We start from the raw sequence: 17,824 nt of genomic DNA, 5'->3' as shown, positions 1-17,824 counted from the left end.
AGCAAAGCTTACCTGCTCACCAACCTCCTCTTTGGCATTGGCATCCCCAATGTTGCCATCCACAAGAACCACCTGAGAGCTATCATTGCATAGAAAGTTTTCTGCCCCCTGGATATGGGGTTTTGGGAAAGAGATCTCCTCTTTCCTCATCTCTGACGATAGGCAGAGTTGGTAGGAATAAGGTAAAGTTCCTTCTTCATAGTTTGGTGGAAATATGACCTGTGCCTTAGAAAAAGCATTAGGTTCAAAGCATTGGAATAATTTGGGATTTCCTGATTGTCGAAGTTTCATGACAATGACCAGTATCACCGTCAGGAGGAATAAAAATGAGATCAGTGCCAAAGCCAGCACCAAGTAAAACTGGAGGTCAGAATGATACTCAGTGTCACTGGACTGCCTAGTCATTTCCGGAAGTGCCTCTTGGAAGTTCTCGGCAACCACAAGGTTGAGAACCACAGTAGTTGAGAGTGGAGCCTTCCCATTGTCCTTCACCAAGATGACCAGCTTCTGTTTCACAGCATCTTTCTCCAGAAGGGCTCGTGACGTCCTGATCTCTCCTGTGTGGGTCCCAATGGTGAAGAGGGCCGGCTCCGTGGCCTGCAGCACTTGGTAGGAGAGCCAGGCATTGTGTCCAGAGTCCGCGTCCACAGCCACCACTTTGGTCACTAGGTAGCCTGGCTCTGCCGAGTGAGGAACCATCTCAAACAAGGCAGAGCCCTCAGCGCCTGGGAGAGGATACAGAACGCGAGGGCTGTTATCGTTCTGATCCAAAATGTACACCCACACGGTGGTGGTGTTGCTGAGAGAGGGAGAGCCGCCATCTTGGGCCTTCACTTGGATCTGAAACTCCCTGAATTGCTCATAGTCAAAGGAGCGCTGTGCATAGATAGTTCCTGTCTCAGAGTTGATGGAGACATAAGAGGAGAGAGGCAGCTCCTCCATGTTGCTGTTGAGGATGGAGTAAGTGATACGTGAGTTGCGGTCCAGATCCGGGTCCGAGGCTTTGATGGAGAAAATGGAGGCACCTGAGGGATTGTTTTCTGGCACAAAGACACTGTAGGTTGATTTTTCAAAGGCAGGGGGGTTGTCATTGATATCTGAAATCTGCAGGGAGATGGTTTTGTTGGAGGAGAGAGGGGGGCTACCTTTGTCGGTGGCCATGATTGTGATGTTGTATCCTGAGGCTTTTTCTCTGTCCAAAGGACTTTCTGTGAGGATCTTGTAGTAGTTCTTTGAAGTTGACACTATTTTAAATGGCATATTACTTTGTAGATGGCATGTAATCTTTCCATTTTCTCCAGAATCTTTATCCTTCACATTGATGAGAGCAATTACTGTTCCAGAAGCAGAGCCTTCAGGAATTGGACTAGATAAGGAGGCCACGATGATCTCTGGAGCATTGTCATTCTCATCTATAATCTTTATATCAACAGTACAGTGAGTCGCTAATCCTCCTCCATCTCTTGCTTCAACTGTCATAGTGTACTTCTCGGTTTCCTCAAAATCAAGAGCTTCTTTAATTGTAATTGTTCCAGTTTGTGGAACTAGATCAAATTTTTGGTAGGCTCTTTTGGGAATATTACTGAATATATAATGAATTTGGGCATTCAGACCTTCATCTCTATCAGAGGCTTTTACTTGGAGTATGGGGGACCCCACAGGGGAATTTTCCCTCAGGCTAACTGTATAAACCTCTTGAGTGAAGACTGGTGGGTTGTCATTGGCATCTGTGACGTTAATCCATATTTGGGCAGTCCCAGTTTTCCTGGGTTCACCCCCATCCAGGGCCGTAAGGATCAACTGAAGGGAGTGATCACTTTCCCGATCCAAAGGTTTCTGCAGTAGCAATTCTGCATATTTATGGCCATCTTCTCCCTGTCGAATCTCTAGAATGAAATAGTTATTTGGGCTTAGCTGGTAATTCTGGAGAGAATTAATACCAATATCAGGATCTTCAGCTTTCCCAGTATGAAATCTTGTACCTGGTAATGTGGATTCAACAATTTCAAGCCTCATGATTTCATTTAAGAACTGTGGCATATTATCATTAATGTCCTGAATTGCTACAATAATATGGAAAACATTCAAAGGATTTTCAACCACAGCTTCAAAATTAATCAGACAGTGCACACTCTCCCCACATATTTCCTCACGATCTATCCTCTCATTTACATACAGATTTCCATTTTGTGCACTGATAGTGAAATATGGCTTTTTACCTTCAGCAATGATATGCAGATTTCTGTTCTTCAGTTCTCTGGCATTCAGTCCCAGATCCTTGGCAAGATTTCCCACCAAAGACCCCTTTGCCATCTCCTCAGGTATGGAATAGTTAACCTCTTCCAAAACTGCTCCACAGAACAAAGATGAAAATATCAGAAGTGTTATATACCTTCCTGGTGTTTGAAAGCTCTTTCCTAGCAGGATTCCCCCTCTCTTCATTTTCCTCTTCTCTTTGATGAGCACAGGATTTCAGATTTCCACCAAGACAGAAGATTTTTTTTGTTTTTTGCAGAGTAAAAAAAAAGAACTGGAACCTTTGGCTTAATTTGTATATGCTGTAGTGTTTTCTTTTTTTCCGCTGAAACGTTTGTTCCAGAGTTTTCTGGTATTCCCGATGTGCAGTTTGGGACAAAGAAATATCTCTGCAATAAGCATCAGTGGAACTTCAGCTGCCCTTGGATTGCCGCCTTGTCCAACAGTGACACTGTGAGTCTGAAACAGAGAACTGCAATCTCTTCCCAGTGATGTTTCTCCCCCAATGCATCTCTGTTGGTGATTATATGTGATGGCTCAAGGCAGGCTTTTAAACAGAATACAGTATGTGAACCCTCTTTAATAGCTTTAATTTTCACCCCAATCTTGTTATGTTGCAGGTTAATTTTTTACTCAATTTTGATGGAGATATTTACAATTATTTCCAAGCTAATTAATGTGCTGTGCTGCTGAGAAAAATTGGATTACAGGATGCAATTAAAGATTATCATCTATACCAGGGGTCAGCAAACTTTTTCAGCCTGAGGCCGGTCCACTGTCCCTCAGACCTTGTGGTGAGCCGGACTATATTTTTTGGAGGGGAAATGAACAAATTCCTATGCCCCACAAACAACTCAGTGATGCATTTTAAATAAAAGCACACATTCTACTCATGTAAAAACACACTGATTCCCGGACCATCTGCGGGCCAGATTTAGGAGGCGATTGGGCCAGATCCGGCCCCTGGGCCTTAGTTTGCCTACCCATGATCTATAGGAAGGGACTATTAAAAATTGAGGAAAATATTTTATTGCCTATAGATAGGCCTTCACATGCACCTTAGACACAACAATGATTGCTTTTAGAGGTATGTATCATCCTGTGTTTGATTGGATATCCTAAGGAGGCATCTGTATTACATCGCTTATCATGAATATAGTCCTACATCTCATGCTTAGTTCTGTCATCTCAACCCGTATTAGTGCTCAAATTATTGGTCTATTTGTGTAGACATCCCCTTCAATAGATTTATTTAGCAGCTCTCAACTTTGCCATTGTTCCCCCCACATTCATGTGCTCTAATTAATCAGTCATGGTAGATAACTTTCTGATTTCTAGCCTGAATTTAATTTAGTGTGGGATGTGTGTTTCTGACCTTGCACATCTACTTCACAGTATCACAGGTATGGCTCATCACCCTCTTCTTTACACAAGCATCAACATTATAGTTTTTTGGTAAACCAATACATAAGGGATCCTGAGTATGTAGCTTGAAATGCTCAGCTTTCATATTTTCTTTTAAAAATATATAAACCAAAGTCCACCATCCTGAGCTTCGAAGAAGCTCATATAGAAAAAAGTGAAGAGCAGTACTGGGACAAAAAAGCAAACATTGAAATGAAACACACACACAAAGGAACAAGAGTTAACTTCTTCTGACCAGCCCTGCTGGCATCCACTGGTCTCCCTCCCACAAAGTGATGATAATGCCACTCTGCTGGTGCATAATTGCCCATTGTTAGCAGATCTTTCAGCATGAATTACCGTAGATTGGAATAATCACTTTCAGTTTCTGGAGTTCAAATGCTTCATTCATGCAAAAACTAGCTACAGGGTGAATAGTGATGAGAAAGAGAAACAGCAGACATCTTGTCTCAACAAGTCGGGAGATAACAACAAAATTGCTCAGCTTTTAGGGGTGGAGCTAACTTAGACATAATAGATACAAACAAGTGCTCACTAGATTTTTTTACACAAACAGTGCCCTCTGGTGACTTAAAAGTAGCACATGCATTAACAAACGGCTGCATTAGCAGCAGTGGAGTGACATTCCTGGGACACAAGACTAGGCAGTATGTATGGAGGTCCTACCTAGGCAACAAGAACTCTCTCTCAGTCTTGCTGATGTGGTACAAAAGAAAGCAGAGAAATACGTTTGGGACTAGCTTGGCTGCAGGAGTTGCCGGAAGGAGGCATACAATGCACCATCCAACTATTTGAGGGATTACACTCTAGATTTGTGCAGGGTGTACTCCTTAGCTTTCTCTTCTCATTAAGATAGCCTGCAAGGCAGCAGAGGTTTAGGATCAGAGTTTTCCTTCCCCTAAATGAGTTACCTTTCCAGGTTGAAGAGGAAGTGATCTGTCGCTCACGTCTCTCTACAGCACGTGCAGAAACCACCTTCTTGACTGCTGGACACACTATTGGTTTTCTCTGCTCAGTCCTCCAGAGCTGGTCTTCACATGCAGAGAAAGTCCCTAACTCACTGAGGGTTCGAGACCCATCAGCTACCCTCACTTGCTTTAGCCAGTCAGTCAAAGTCATACCCCAGGATGTGGCCACTGCCATAGTGCCTGTGTGCATGGTGGGGACCAAAGACAGACAAACTACCTCAGAAGTAGGATGATGTTTCTCCCTTGATACCCATCCCAGGGGCTTTGCTTTTCAGTGCCCCCCCCCAGCTCCACTGAGTGCAAATGAGGACCTTTAGGTATCATCATCCCTGAGCCAGTAAGTGCCACAGTCAATGAGGTCATCAGTGCAGACGAGTAATTGCCATCACCAGATTCATCCAAACTAGTAAGAATGCCATGAAGGTTGGTTTGGGTAACTCTCCTTTCAGGAATTGGGCCACTCACTACAGGATCCTTATGCTTTCTAACCTACATAGCACCGGCCAGTTGTGGCACATTTAAAAAGAATGGCTGGGGTCCAAATACAGCCAGTCTTTAATTATTGACTGCCTAGCAGATGAGAAAGCTCCTGTCATGCACCCTCTCATTCAGCCAATTTAGCAACAAGAACAAAATACTACCATTTAGCCCCAACTGGGAACTGATAGATCCTGCCTTGTTTGAAGCTAGAAGGAGAAGGCCAAATACTGCCATGCCAAAACAGAGGTCTAGAGAATGGTGTCACCATGCCTTTCCCAACTGTCCACCAAGGTAGCATTGAGAAAAAGTTCAAAGATACACTTAGAAAGGTTGCATCCCCATTACACATGATTTCCTACATTAAAACAACGCTCAATTAAATATCAATTTGATCAGTGAAATCCAATCCGCACTGTTAAAAGAAACTGGGAAACTTTAGATCTGAACCATGATGTCAAAGTACTTTGTACAATGTTTTTTCCAACTTTCCACGGAGGCAGCATTGGGAATATGCACCACAATTTACATCTCCAAAAGATTAAAGCAAATGCATCTTCTGTGGAGCTCAAAGATGTACATAAAAAGGTTGCATCCACGTTACAGATAAAATCCTGTATTAAAATAATGGGTTACACGTTGCAGCCAATGTTCAATTAAATGCCAACAATTTAAGGAGAGGAATCCAATTTGTGATATTGAATGGAACAGGGAAACTCTATGAACCACCATGTATGCATGCATGTATGTATAAGCAGCCTAAAGGTAAAGGTACCCCTGACCATTAGGTCCAATCGCGGACGACTCTGGGGTTGCATGCTCAATTCGCTCTATAGGCTGAGGGAGCCGACATTTGTCCGCAGACAGCTTCTGGGTCATGTGGCCAGCATGACAAAGCTGCTTCTTGCGAACCAGAGCAGCGCACGGAAATGCTGCTTACCTTCCCGCCGGAGCGGTACCTGTTTCTATTTATCTACTTGCACTTTGACGTGCTTTCGAACTGCTAGGTGGGCAGGAGCAGGGACCGAACAACGGGAGCTCACCCCGTCGTGGGGATTCGAAACACCGACCTTCTGATTGGCAAGCCCTAGGCTCTGTGGTTTAGACCACAGCACCACCCCCGTCCATAAGCAGCCTAGTACTAGATTAAAATCAGTTTACACCATAAATCCAGGTTGCTACAGCTCACTACTGGTTAAAAATGATACCCTATATTGTAATAACTGGGTGAATGTTGTAGTTGTCCATTCTTGAGTCAAATTGATGCCAAAATACCACAAGGTATTTAGATCATCATGTCACAACGTACTTTACACAAGGGGTGTGTGTGTGTGTGTGTGTGTGTGTGTGTGTGTGTGTGTATACCCCCCAACAAATGAACAAATCTTCAAAAGAGGAAATTCATTATTAGCCAAGCTTTAGGGAGATTGAAGTAAATCATAAGCCCCCCTGCATGTCATTTTTATTGTGACTTCATCATGTTTTATGAATGCTTATTTTGTTTTTGGTTCTTAATTAATGTTGTTGATACTGTATTGTGGACTATAAGTGCTGTAATCCTTTGTGAATTTTATAATATGACTTTTCTTGTGGCTGTGCTGTTTAGCCTATTTTAAAAGTTGTTTAGTAATAGTGTTTTATAGAAGGCGTTTGTTTTACTGATAATTTGTTAATTATTTTATATAACTTATATTGTGGTTGTGATGCTCGACTATGTTATTATTTATGGTACGTAAGCTGCTTTGTGACTCATGTGAGTGAGTGTCCCATATCTTCCTGCTGAAATCCTTCAACTTTTTATGACGCCAATGTTCTGGTTTATTCTTTGTCCTGCTTTCATTGTGCTATAGTGCAAGAGTGCCCCTCCAAATAGCAAAAGTTTAACTAGCAAGCAGTGAAATTTTTCATGCAAGTTTATGTAAATTTTGTTACCAATTTAAATTTTGTTACCTCACTCTGTGCTAAGGACTATGACAATGACAGCAATTTTCTTCAAAAATGCAATAACACTGGGGAGGCAACACAACTAATAAAGGAGAAAGATGTGTGGACAATCCAGTATACATTGACTATTAACACACGATAATTGTGTCAAATGTTGAAGAATGCACACGCAAAACAAATAACAAAAAATTGCAAAACCCTCTGAAAGTAGTATGTACTTATAATCAAAAGTATGCATATCACTGATTATATTTTCTACCAATAGAAAGAAGTGTACCTCCTTGATTATGTAGTAAAAACACTGGCACACTCCAAACCCTGTACCATTAAATGAGCAGAAAAACATCATTTCATGTAATTTAATATTCAATCTATTTAAGCACCAAAGCTGAAATCATAAGCCTTGGGAGTAAGTCTCATTCAATTCAATACAACTACTGGGTAGATATTCTTGGGATTGAACTGTCAATATAAAGCAAAACGAAACATAACAGAAAATGGAATACTCCAACTGACTATAAAATAGCTACTTGCATCAGGTGGTTTAGCCTCAGCTACTTAGTATATATAGGAAAGATGATGATTCAAGAGGGCTTTTATATTGTAAGCTGCCATGTGATCTTGGGGTGAAAGGCAGTATAGAAAGCTAATAAATAATTAAAATGAACATAAAAAATGAAATAAAGCCCCCCATTGATTCCTAGATGGAAAACTAACTAAAGACCGAAAACGGCAGGTACACATGCAATATAAAAGGTTGTATTGCAATGTCACTAAAGCTAAGGAACTACAGAGCGTACCACACATGTAACTGCAGAGAACAAAACTTACCTCTTCACCATTAGCCATTTCTGAAATTAAATTGTTTCCACTGTTGCCTGTAAAAGGCACAGCAGGTTTCTCACTGCCAAGAATATTGTCAACCATCTGAACATTGGGTGTCAGGAAGGCAAACTCATTCTTCCTGGTCTCAGAAGACAGACACAGCTGGTAGGAATAGGGCAAAGTCCCATCTTCAAAGTTGGGTGGGAAGATGGCCCCATTCTTGGAATGGGGAACAGGACCAAAGCACTGTAGGAACCTGGGATGCCCTGATTGACGGACCTTCATTGTAACGGCCAGAATCACAGTCAAGAGGAACAAGAAGGAGATCACAGCTAAGGCCAGCACCAAGTAGAACTGCAGGTCAGACTGATACTCCGAGCTGCTGGGCTGGCTCTTCATTTCCGGAAGGGCCTCCTGAAAGTTCTCAGCAAACACCAGGTTCAGAGTAATGGTGGCCGAGAGAGACGGCTGCCCATTATCCTTCACCATGACGACCAGTCTCTGTTTCACAGCGTCTCTCTCCACAAAGGCCCTGGCGGTCCTGATCTCTCCAGTGTGAGACCCAACCGTGAAGAGTGCCGGCTCAGTGGCCTGAGTCAGGTGGTAGGAGAGCCAGGCGTTGTGTCCAGAATCTGCATCCACGGCCACCACCTTGGTGACAAGATAATCAGCCTCGGCCGAACGAGGCACCATCTCAAACAAGGCTGAGCCCTTGGCTTCTTGTGAGGGGGACAGGATATGAGGGCTGTTATCATTCCTGTCAAGAACAAATACCCTGATGGTGACATTGCTGCTGAGAGGGGGAGAACCCCCATCTTGGGCCTTCACTTGCAGCTTGAACTCTCTGAATTGTTCATAGTCAAAGGATCTCTGGGCATAGATGGTGCCGGTCTCAGAATTAATGGAGATATAGGAGGAGATGGGAAGCTCCTCAATATTGCTGTTGAGGATGGAGTACGTGATCCGTGAGTTCTGATCCATATCGGGATCAGAAGCTTTGATGGTGAAAATGGAGGCACCTGAAGGATTGTTTTCTGGCACGTAGATGCTGTAGGATGGTTTCTGAAATGTAGGGGCATTATCATTGATATCTGAGATCTGTAGTGAGATTGTTTTGAGTTTGGAAAGAGGTGGAGTTCCTCTGTCAGTGGCTGTGATTGTAATATTATATGCAGGAGCTATTTCTCTGTCTAGGAGACTGTTTGTCTGGAGCTTGAAGTAATTGTTAGATGAGGGAAGAACTCTGAAGGGTAAATCATCTTGTAAGTAGCAAGTAACCTTTCCATTATCTCCACTATCTTTGTCATTCACATTGATCAGAGCAATGACTGTTCCTGGCAGAGAATTTTCAGGAACTGGGCTGAACATGGAGGCTAAAGTCACATCTGGGGCATTATCATTCTCATCAAGCACAGTTATTTCAATGTTGGATTGTGCCACCAATCCTCCACCATCTTTTGCAGCAACTGTCATAGTATATTCATCATTGGCCTCAAAATCCAGTTGCTCCAGTAGAATGATTGTGCCACTGATGGGATCCAGTTTGAATTTCCGTTCGGCAGTTGCTGGTATGTTGCTAAAATGATAGCTGATTTGGGCATTTGTACCTTCATCCTTATCAGAGGCTGCAACCTGGAGTACAAGTGATCCAACAGGAACATTCTCAGATAAGCTGACCTTGTAAACCTCTTGAGTGAAAACAGGTGGGTTGTCATTGGCATCTGTGACATTAATCCATATCTGGGCAGTCCCAGTTTTCCTAGGCTCACCCCCATCCATAGCAGTAAGAACCAAGTGAAGGGTCTGTTCACTTTCTCGATCAAGAGGTTTCTGTAGCACCAGTTCTGCATATTTATTTCCATCTTTTCTCTCTCTAACTTCCAAAGAGAAATACTCATTGGAGCTCAGCTGGTAATCCTGGAGAGAGTTCATCCCAATATCAGGATCTTCCGCTTTCCCAAGGAGAAATTGTGTGCCTAGCAGAGTGGATTCAAGGATCTCTAAATTGATATTGCTTTTCAGGAATTGGGGCACATTATCATTAACATCCTGGATTTCCACTAGTACATGGAAAATATTCAAAGGGTTTTCTACCACAACTTCAAAATTAACGAAGCAATTTGGATTTTTGCCACATATCCCCTCCCTATCAATCCTGTCATTTACATAGAGGTTTCCATTCTCTGCAGTGATACTGAAATGCTGCATTTTAGCCACAGAGACAGTGTGCAGATTGCGATGTTTTAGTTCTTTGGTGCTCAGTCCCAGGTCCTTGGCGAGGTTCCCCACAACTGAACCCTTTGCCATCTCCTCAGGGGTTGAATAATGAATCTGCTCAGATGCAGCCCAACAGGTAAAAGACAAGAGAGAGAGAAGCAGTACTTGCCTTGTCAGTGCCCTGCCATTCCCTGTGTGCCTTCTCTCCATCTGGCTGGTTCTCTCAAAAACAGGCTGCTTCCTTTTCTCAGTTTCCTATGCTCAGGCTCTCACAATGATGAAGGAAACAACATGAGGTATCACTGAGGAAGAATAAACTGCCCTTGTTCTTATACTTGTGCAAAGCAAAGGAGATTTTTCCTTCTCTGCAAGTTCCCTGACTCTGTGCTCTTCAGTTGGCCTTATCTGAATAGCAGTGATGGGAGTTACTGCAGTCTAGGAAGCCTCAATGGATCCCTATCCTCTCTCTAGCTGTCATACTGGCCAACACTGACACTTGGAGGACTACTGAAGGAACTGCAAGGAAAACCATGTTGTTCAATGTACAGTACTTTCCCTTTAGCAAATTTCAAGTGATTTGCTTTCAGTTTGTACACATTAAAATAACAGCTTCTCTGATTGCTGAATATAATAGCTCACAGAACTCTAAACCCAGTCTGGAGATATACAGCCTACTGAAAACATGTTTTGCCTTGAAGTATATCCCAATGAAATTGAGCCCCGTTGAATGGAAACTACACACCCAAGGGATCACCAGCAGAGTATTGCCTCACTTTAACATGATTGTAGTCCGTTGTCTGTCAGTCTATCACACAACATCAGGGCACACAATTCCTTTCATTAAAATGTAACAACATAAGAAGAGGCCTTCTGGATCATACACTGTGGCATTTGGAGGCATCTTGCTTCTAGTATTTGATGGGATTTAGCCAGCATGACATGCGGCCACCTTGAAGTTGTCTATAAGACATCCAAGTGAGTGGCCATCACTGCTTTTCATGGGAGCAATTCCCATAAGTCATTTATTTATTAAAATGTGTCAAGTATGTGTGATGTTTCTGTATAAATAAAAATAATGGATGGATACAAGTTTCTATAGTTTTATATTATACACGCACAGAAAGCATACCGATTTATAAAGTTTCTAACCTTATTGCACAAATTAAGTATGAAAATGTTTTCTTTTTCCACCACAATATTATCAGTCTCCCCACTCTGACTCTTACCATATTCATTAGTTTAACCATAGATAAAATATCCCATACTCTAATAATCCACTCCTGTAAAGATGATGTTCTTAATCATACACTCCACTCAAGTTATACCAAATAGTTGTTCTTGCTATAGTTATTAAGTCTTGGACTAGTCCTCTGCTATTATTAAACTCTTAATACAACTGAATAAAACAATCAGAATAACCATTGATAAAGTGCATCCTTTTACTATTTCAACTTCCCTTATTATATCCACCTGGAACCTTTCATTTCAGGACATGCCCCACACAAATGCTGCATTGTGGCACTGTCAGGACCAGCTCTCTCACATCGCTTCTCCCTTGTCTTTGATGTAAACTAAATATCGTTATGAATTGCATTTTTTCTGAATAAAGAAGCTGTTCCACCCACTTGACCATCTTAGTTGCCCTTTTCTGAGCATTCTGCATTTCATACAAGTTCTTTCTACGTAAATCCTCCAGAGAAGTCTAAAACAGTCAAAAAGATCTACTATGAACAAATAGGAAGCATTCATGTTTTATACATTTTTTAGTTAACTCGAATCACAACAGGATGAATAAACTATGTGAATGAACGAAGTACAAATCCACATATTTAACTAAAGGAACAACTAAAAAAAATAACTACTGTATTTAATAATAGTGGTATTTTAATAATCTACAGGAAGAAAATTACTAGAAGGAAGAACAGGATATGAATTCCATAATTCCTGAAGACTCGCTTGAACATCATTTTCAGCCTCAGCATTGAAGTTTGGTCATTGCAATTTGTAGACTACTTGTAAAAACTGTTTTTTACAGTCTGAATAGCTGGTGCTAGTAATATAATTAGAATTTTTAAAGTTCTCTCATTTAGTAAATCAGTAAATTAGTAAAGAGGTAGACAACTAAAAATACTAATTTTGCTCATACAAGGAGCATGGTTGTGGTGCCAACATCACAGTTCCTGAAATCAAAGCTTACCTGCTCACCAACCTCCTCTTTGCCATTGGCATCCCCAATGTTGCCATCCACAAGAACCACCTGAGAGCTATCATTGCATAGCAAGTTTTCTGTCCCCTGGATATGGGGTTTTGGGAAAGAGATCTCCTCTTTCCTCATCTCTGACGATAGGCAGAGTTGGTAGGAATAAGGTAAAGTTCCTTCTTCATAGTTTGGTGGAAATATGACCTGCGCCTTAGAAAAAGCATTAGGTTCGAAGCATTGGAATAATTTGGGATTTCCTGATTGTCGAAGTTTCATGACAATGACCAGTATCACCGTCAGGAGGAATAAAAATGAGATCAATGCCAAAGCCAGCACCAAGTAAAACTGGAGGTCAGAATGATACTCAGTGTCACTGGATTGCCTAGTCATTTCTGGAAGTGCCTCTTGGAAGTTCTCGGCAACCACAAGGTTGAGAACCACAGTAGCTGAGAGAGGAGCCTTCCCATTGTCCTTCACCAAGATGACCAGCTTCTGCTTCACAGCATCTTTCTCCAGAAGGGCTCGTGACGTCCTGATCTCTCCCGTGTGGGTCCCAATAGTGAAGAGGGCCGGCTCTGTGGCCTGCATCACTTGGTAGGAGAGCCAGGCATTGTGCCCAGAGTCCGCGTCCACAGCCACCACTTTGGTCACTAGGTAGCCTGGCTCTGCCGAGTGAGGAACCATCTCAAACAAGGCAGAGCCCTCAGCGCCTGGGAGAGGATACAGAACCCGAGGGCTGTTATCATTCTGATCCAAAATATACACCCATACGGTAGTGTTGTTGCTGAGAGAGGGAGAGCCGCCATCTTGGGCCTTCACTTGGATCTGAAACTCCCTGAATTGCTCATAGTCAAAGGAGCGCTGTGCATAGATAGTTCCCGTCTCAGAGTTGATGGAGACATAAGAGGAGAGAGGCAGCTCCTCCATGTTGCTGTTGAGGATGGAGTAAGTGATACGTGAGTTGCGGTCCAGATCCGGGTCCGAGGCTTTGATGGAAAAAATGGAGGCACCTGAGGGATTGTTTTCTGGCACAAAGACACTGTAGGTTGATCTTTCAAAGGCAGGGGGGTTGTCATTGATATCTGAAATCTGCAGGGAGATGGTTTTGTTGGAGGAGAGAGGGGGGCTACCTTTGTCGGTGGCCATTATTGTGATGTTGTATCCTGAGGCTTTTTCTCTGTCCAAAGGACTGTCTGTGAGGACTTTATAGTAGTTTCTTGAAGCTGACACTATTTTAAATGGTACATTACCTTGTAGATGGCATGTAATTTTTCCATTTTCTCCAGAATCTTTATCCTTTACATTGATGAGAGCAATTAGTGTTCCAGAAGCAGAGTCTTCAGGAATTGGACTAGATAAGGAGGCCACAATGATCTCTGGAGCATTGTCATTCTCATCTATAATCTTTATATCAACATTACAGTGAGCCGCTAATCCTCCTCCATCTCTTGCTTCAACTTTCATAGTGTACTTCTCTGTTTCCTCAAAGTCAAGAGCTTCTTTAATTGTAATTATTCCATTTTTTGGACTTAGGTCAAATTTTTGGTAGGCTCTTTCTGGAATATTACTAAATGTATAATGAATTTGGGCATTCAGACCTTCATCCCTATCAGAGGCTTTTACTTGGAGTATGGGGGACCCCACAGGGGAATTTTCCCTCAGGCTAACTGTATAAACCTCTTGAGTGAAAACTGGTGGGTTGTCATTGGCATCTGTGACATTAATCCATATCTGGGCAGTCCCAGTTTTTCTGGCTTCACCCCCATCCAAGGCCGTAAGGATCAACTGTAGGGAGTGATCACTTTCCCGATCCAAAGGTTTCTGCAGCACCAATTCCGCATATTTATGGCCATCCAGACTATGCTGAATTTCTAATATAAAGAACTGATTTAGGCTTAACTGATAATTCTGGAGAGAATTAATGTCAATATCAGGATCTTCAGCTTTCCCAAGTGGAAATCTAGCACCTGGCAATGTGGATTCAATTATTTGAAGCCCAATATTGCCCTTTATGAATTGTGGGATGTTATCATTAATATCTTGGATTGCTACACTTACATGGAAAACATTCAATGGCTTTTCAATCACAGCTTCAAAATCAATAATGCAGTGTGTCCTCTCCCCACATATTTCCTCACGATCTATCCTCTCATTCACATACAGGTTTCCATTTTCAGCATTGATAGTGAAATATGGCTTTTTACCTTCAGAAATGATATGCAGGTTTCTGTTCTTCAGGTCTCTGGCATTCAGTCCCAAATCCTTGGCAAGATTTCCCACCAAAGACCCCTTTGCCATCTCCTCAGGGATGGAATAGTGAACCTCTTCCAAAACTGCTCCACAGAACAAAGATGAAAATATCAGAAGGGTCATATGCCTCCCTGATGTTTGAAAGCTCTCTCCATGAAGGATTCCTCTCCTCTTCATTTTCCTCTTCTCTTTGATGAGCACAGGAGTTCAGATTTCCACCAAGACAGGAGATTTTTATTTGCCCAGTAAAAAAACAAACTGGATCCTTTGGCGTAATTTGTATATGCTGCAGTTTTTTTTCCTTTTTTCAGCTGAAACGTTTGTTCCAGCGTCTGTTGGTATTCCCGATGTGCAGTTTGGTACAAAGAAATCTCTCTGCAATAAGCATCAGTGGAACTTCAGCTGCCCTTGGATTGCCGCCTTGTCCAACAGTGACACTGTGAGTCTGAAACAGAGAACTGCAATCTTTTCCCAGTGATTTTTCTCCCCAAATGCATCTCTGTTGGTGATTATATGTGATGGCTCAAGGCAGGCTTTTAAACAGAATACAGTATGTGAACCCTCTTTAATATCTTTCACACACACACACACACAAACAATCTTGATATGTTGCAGGTTTATTTTTTACTCTACGTTGATCGAGATGTTTACAATTATTTCCAAGCTAATATATTATTGCCTATTGTTAGGCCTTCACATGAACCTTAGACACAATAATGTCTGCTTTTAGATGTATGTATCATCCTGTGTTCGAGTTGATATCCTAAGGAGGCATCTTGTATTACATCGCTTATCATTGAAATTAGTCCCACATCTCATGCTTAGTTTTGTCATCTTGCCCCGTATTAGTGCTCGAATTATTGGTCTATTTGTGTCGACATCCCCTCCAATAGATTTATTTATCAGCTCTCAACTTTGCCATTGTTTTCCCCCCACCCACCCACACCCATGTGCTCCAGTAATTTAGTCATGGCAGATAGCTTTCTGATTTCTAGTGTTAATTTAATCTACTGTGGGATGTGTGTTTCTGACCTTGCACATCTACTTCACAGTCTCACAGGTATGGCTCATCACCCTCTTCTTTACACAGAACAATAACAGTATAGGTTTTTTGTAGGCCAATAGGGATCCTGAGTATGCAGCTTGAAACACACACACACACACACACACACACACACACACACACACACACACACGAGTTAACTTCCTCTGCAGGGCCTGGCCAGCCTTCACTGGTTTCCACCCACAAAGTGATGCTAGTGCTACTCTGCTGGTGCATACTTGCCCATTGTTAGCAGACCTTTCAGCATGAATCAGATTGGAATAATCACTTTCAGTTTCTGGAGTTCAAATGTTTCATTCATGCAGAAACTATCTACAGGATGAATAGTGATGAGAGAGAGAGAAACTGCAGACATCTTATCTCAACAAGTTGGGAGACAACAACGAAATCGCTCAGCTTTTAGAGGTGGAGTTAACTTAGACAGATACCAACAAGTGCTCACTAGAAACAAGGATTAATTATAAATTTTTAACAGATGACATGAAACACTCTTATGGAATAAACTCTGGATTTGTGTAGGGTGCACTCCTTAGCTTTCTCTTCTCATGAAGATAGCCTGCAAGGCAGCAGAGTTTTGGATCAGAGTTTTCCTTTGCCTAAATGGGTTACATTTTTAGGTTGAAGAGGAAGTGATCTGCCGCTCACTTCCCTCTACGCCATGTGCAGTAACCACCTTCTTGATTGCTGAACCCACTATTAGTTTTGTCTGCTCAATCCACCAGAGCTGGTCTTCACATGCAGAGAAAGTCCCTAACTCACTGAGGGTTTGAAACCCATCAGTTACCCTCACTTGCTTTAGCCAGTCAGCCAAAGTCATATCCCAGGATGTGGCCACTGCCACAGTGCCTGTGTGCATGGTGGGGACCAAAGACAGATAAAGTAGGATGACATTTCTCCCTTGATGCCCACCCCCAGGGTCTTTGCTTTTCAGTGCCCCCCCAGCTCCACTGAGTGCAAATGAGGACCTTTAGGTATCATCAGCCCTGAGCCAGTAAGAGCCACAGTCAATGAGGTCATCAGTACAGACGAGTAATTGCCATCACCAGATTCCCCCAAACTAGTAAGAATGCCATGAAGGTTGGTTTGGGTAACTCTCCTTTCAGGTCTTGGGCCGCTCACTACAGGATCCTTATGCTTTCTAACCTACATAGCACTTGCCAGTTGTGGCACATTTAAAAAGAATTGCTGGGGTGCAAATATAGCCAGTCTTTAATTATTGACTGACATAGCAGATGAGAAAGCTCCTGTCATGCATCCTCTCATTCGTCCAGTTTATGAACAAGAACAAAATACTACCATTCAGCAGTGGCGGAGCTTCATGCTCCAGCACTGGGGGCTGAGAACAGGCGGGGGCGGGGCTGGTGTGCATTCTGGGGGCATGTCGTGCATTCTGGGGGCGTGTCATGCATTCTGGGGGCGTGACGCACATTCTGGGGGTGCGCCCCCATCGCCTCCCCTTCCTACGCCCCTGCCATTCAGCCCCAACTGGGAACTGATAGATCCTGCCTTGTTTGAAGCTACAAGAAGAAGGCCAGATACTGCCGTGCCAAAACAGAGGCCCAGAGAGTGATGCCACCATGCCCACCCCAACTGTCCACAGAGGCAGCATTGAGAACATGCTGCACAATTAACACCTCCAAAAGATTAAAGCAAAAGCATCATCTGTGGAGTTCAAAGATACACATAAAAAGGTTCATTCACATTACACATGACGTCCTACATTAAAACAATGGGTTAAGCATTGCATCCAGTGCTCAAGTAAATACCAACAATTGGATCAGTGAAATCCAATCTGCACTGTTAAATGAAACAGGGAAACTCTAGATCTGAAATATGATGCCAAAGTACTTTGTACAATGTTTTTTCCAACTGTCAACAGAGGCAGCATTAAGAACATGCACAACAATTCTTGGGACTGAACTGTCAATATAAAACAAAACAAAACATAATATGGAATACCCCAACTGACTTACGAAATAGCTACTTGCATCAGGTGGTTTAGCCTCAGCTACTTAGAATATATAGGGAAGATGATTATTCATGAGGGCTTTTATATTGTAAGCTACCATGTGATCTTCGAATGAAAGGCAGTATAGAAGGCTAACAAATAATTAAAATGAACATTAAAAAAGTGAAATAAAGCCCCCCCATTGATTTCTAGATGGAAAACTAACTAAAGACCGAAAATGGCAGGTACAC

The 17,824-nt window shown here is 42.4% G+C and overlaps 1 protein-coding gene across 22 annotated transcripts in view; it reads right to left on the bottom strand.

Moving 5' to 3' along the window:
* LOC118079302 (protocadherin gamma-C5) overlaps positions 1-17,824 on the bottom strand; it is a 274,853-nt gene that overhangs the window by 98,545 nt on the left and 158,484 nt on the right. Inside the window, exon 1 of one of the 22 annotated variants that reach the window (XM_088675033.1) lies at positions 12,310-17,000. The exons of 19 other annotated variants lie outside the window; for them this stretch is intronic. In XM_088675033.1, the coding sequence (XP_088531159.1) occupies positions 12,310-14,739 (2,430 nt within the window). In that variant the 5' untranslated portion in view covers positions 14,740-17,000. Of the gene's footprint in view, positions 1-12; positions 7,877-7,901; positions 12,283-12,309; positions 17,001-17,824 lie in introns of those variants that run through there. 2 more of the 22 variants (XM_088675035.1, XM_088675031.1) reach the window with 2 other exon arrangements.

The sequence above is a fragment of the Zootoca vivipara genome, chromosome 8, assembly GCF_965207765.1.
Source record: "Zootoca vivipara chromosome 8, rZooViv2.hap1.1, whole genome shotgun sequence".
Lineage (NCBI taxonomy): Eukaryota > Metazoa > Chordata > Lepidosauria > Squamata > Lacertidae > Zootoca > Zootoca vivipara.
Note: the sequence above shows the minus strand (reverse complement) of the source record. Positions and strands in the feature narration are given on the sequence as shown.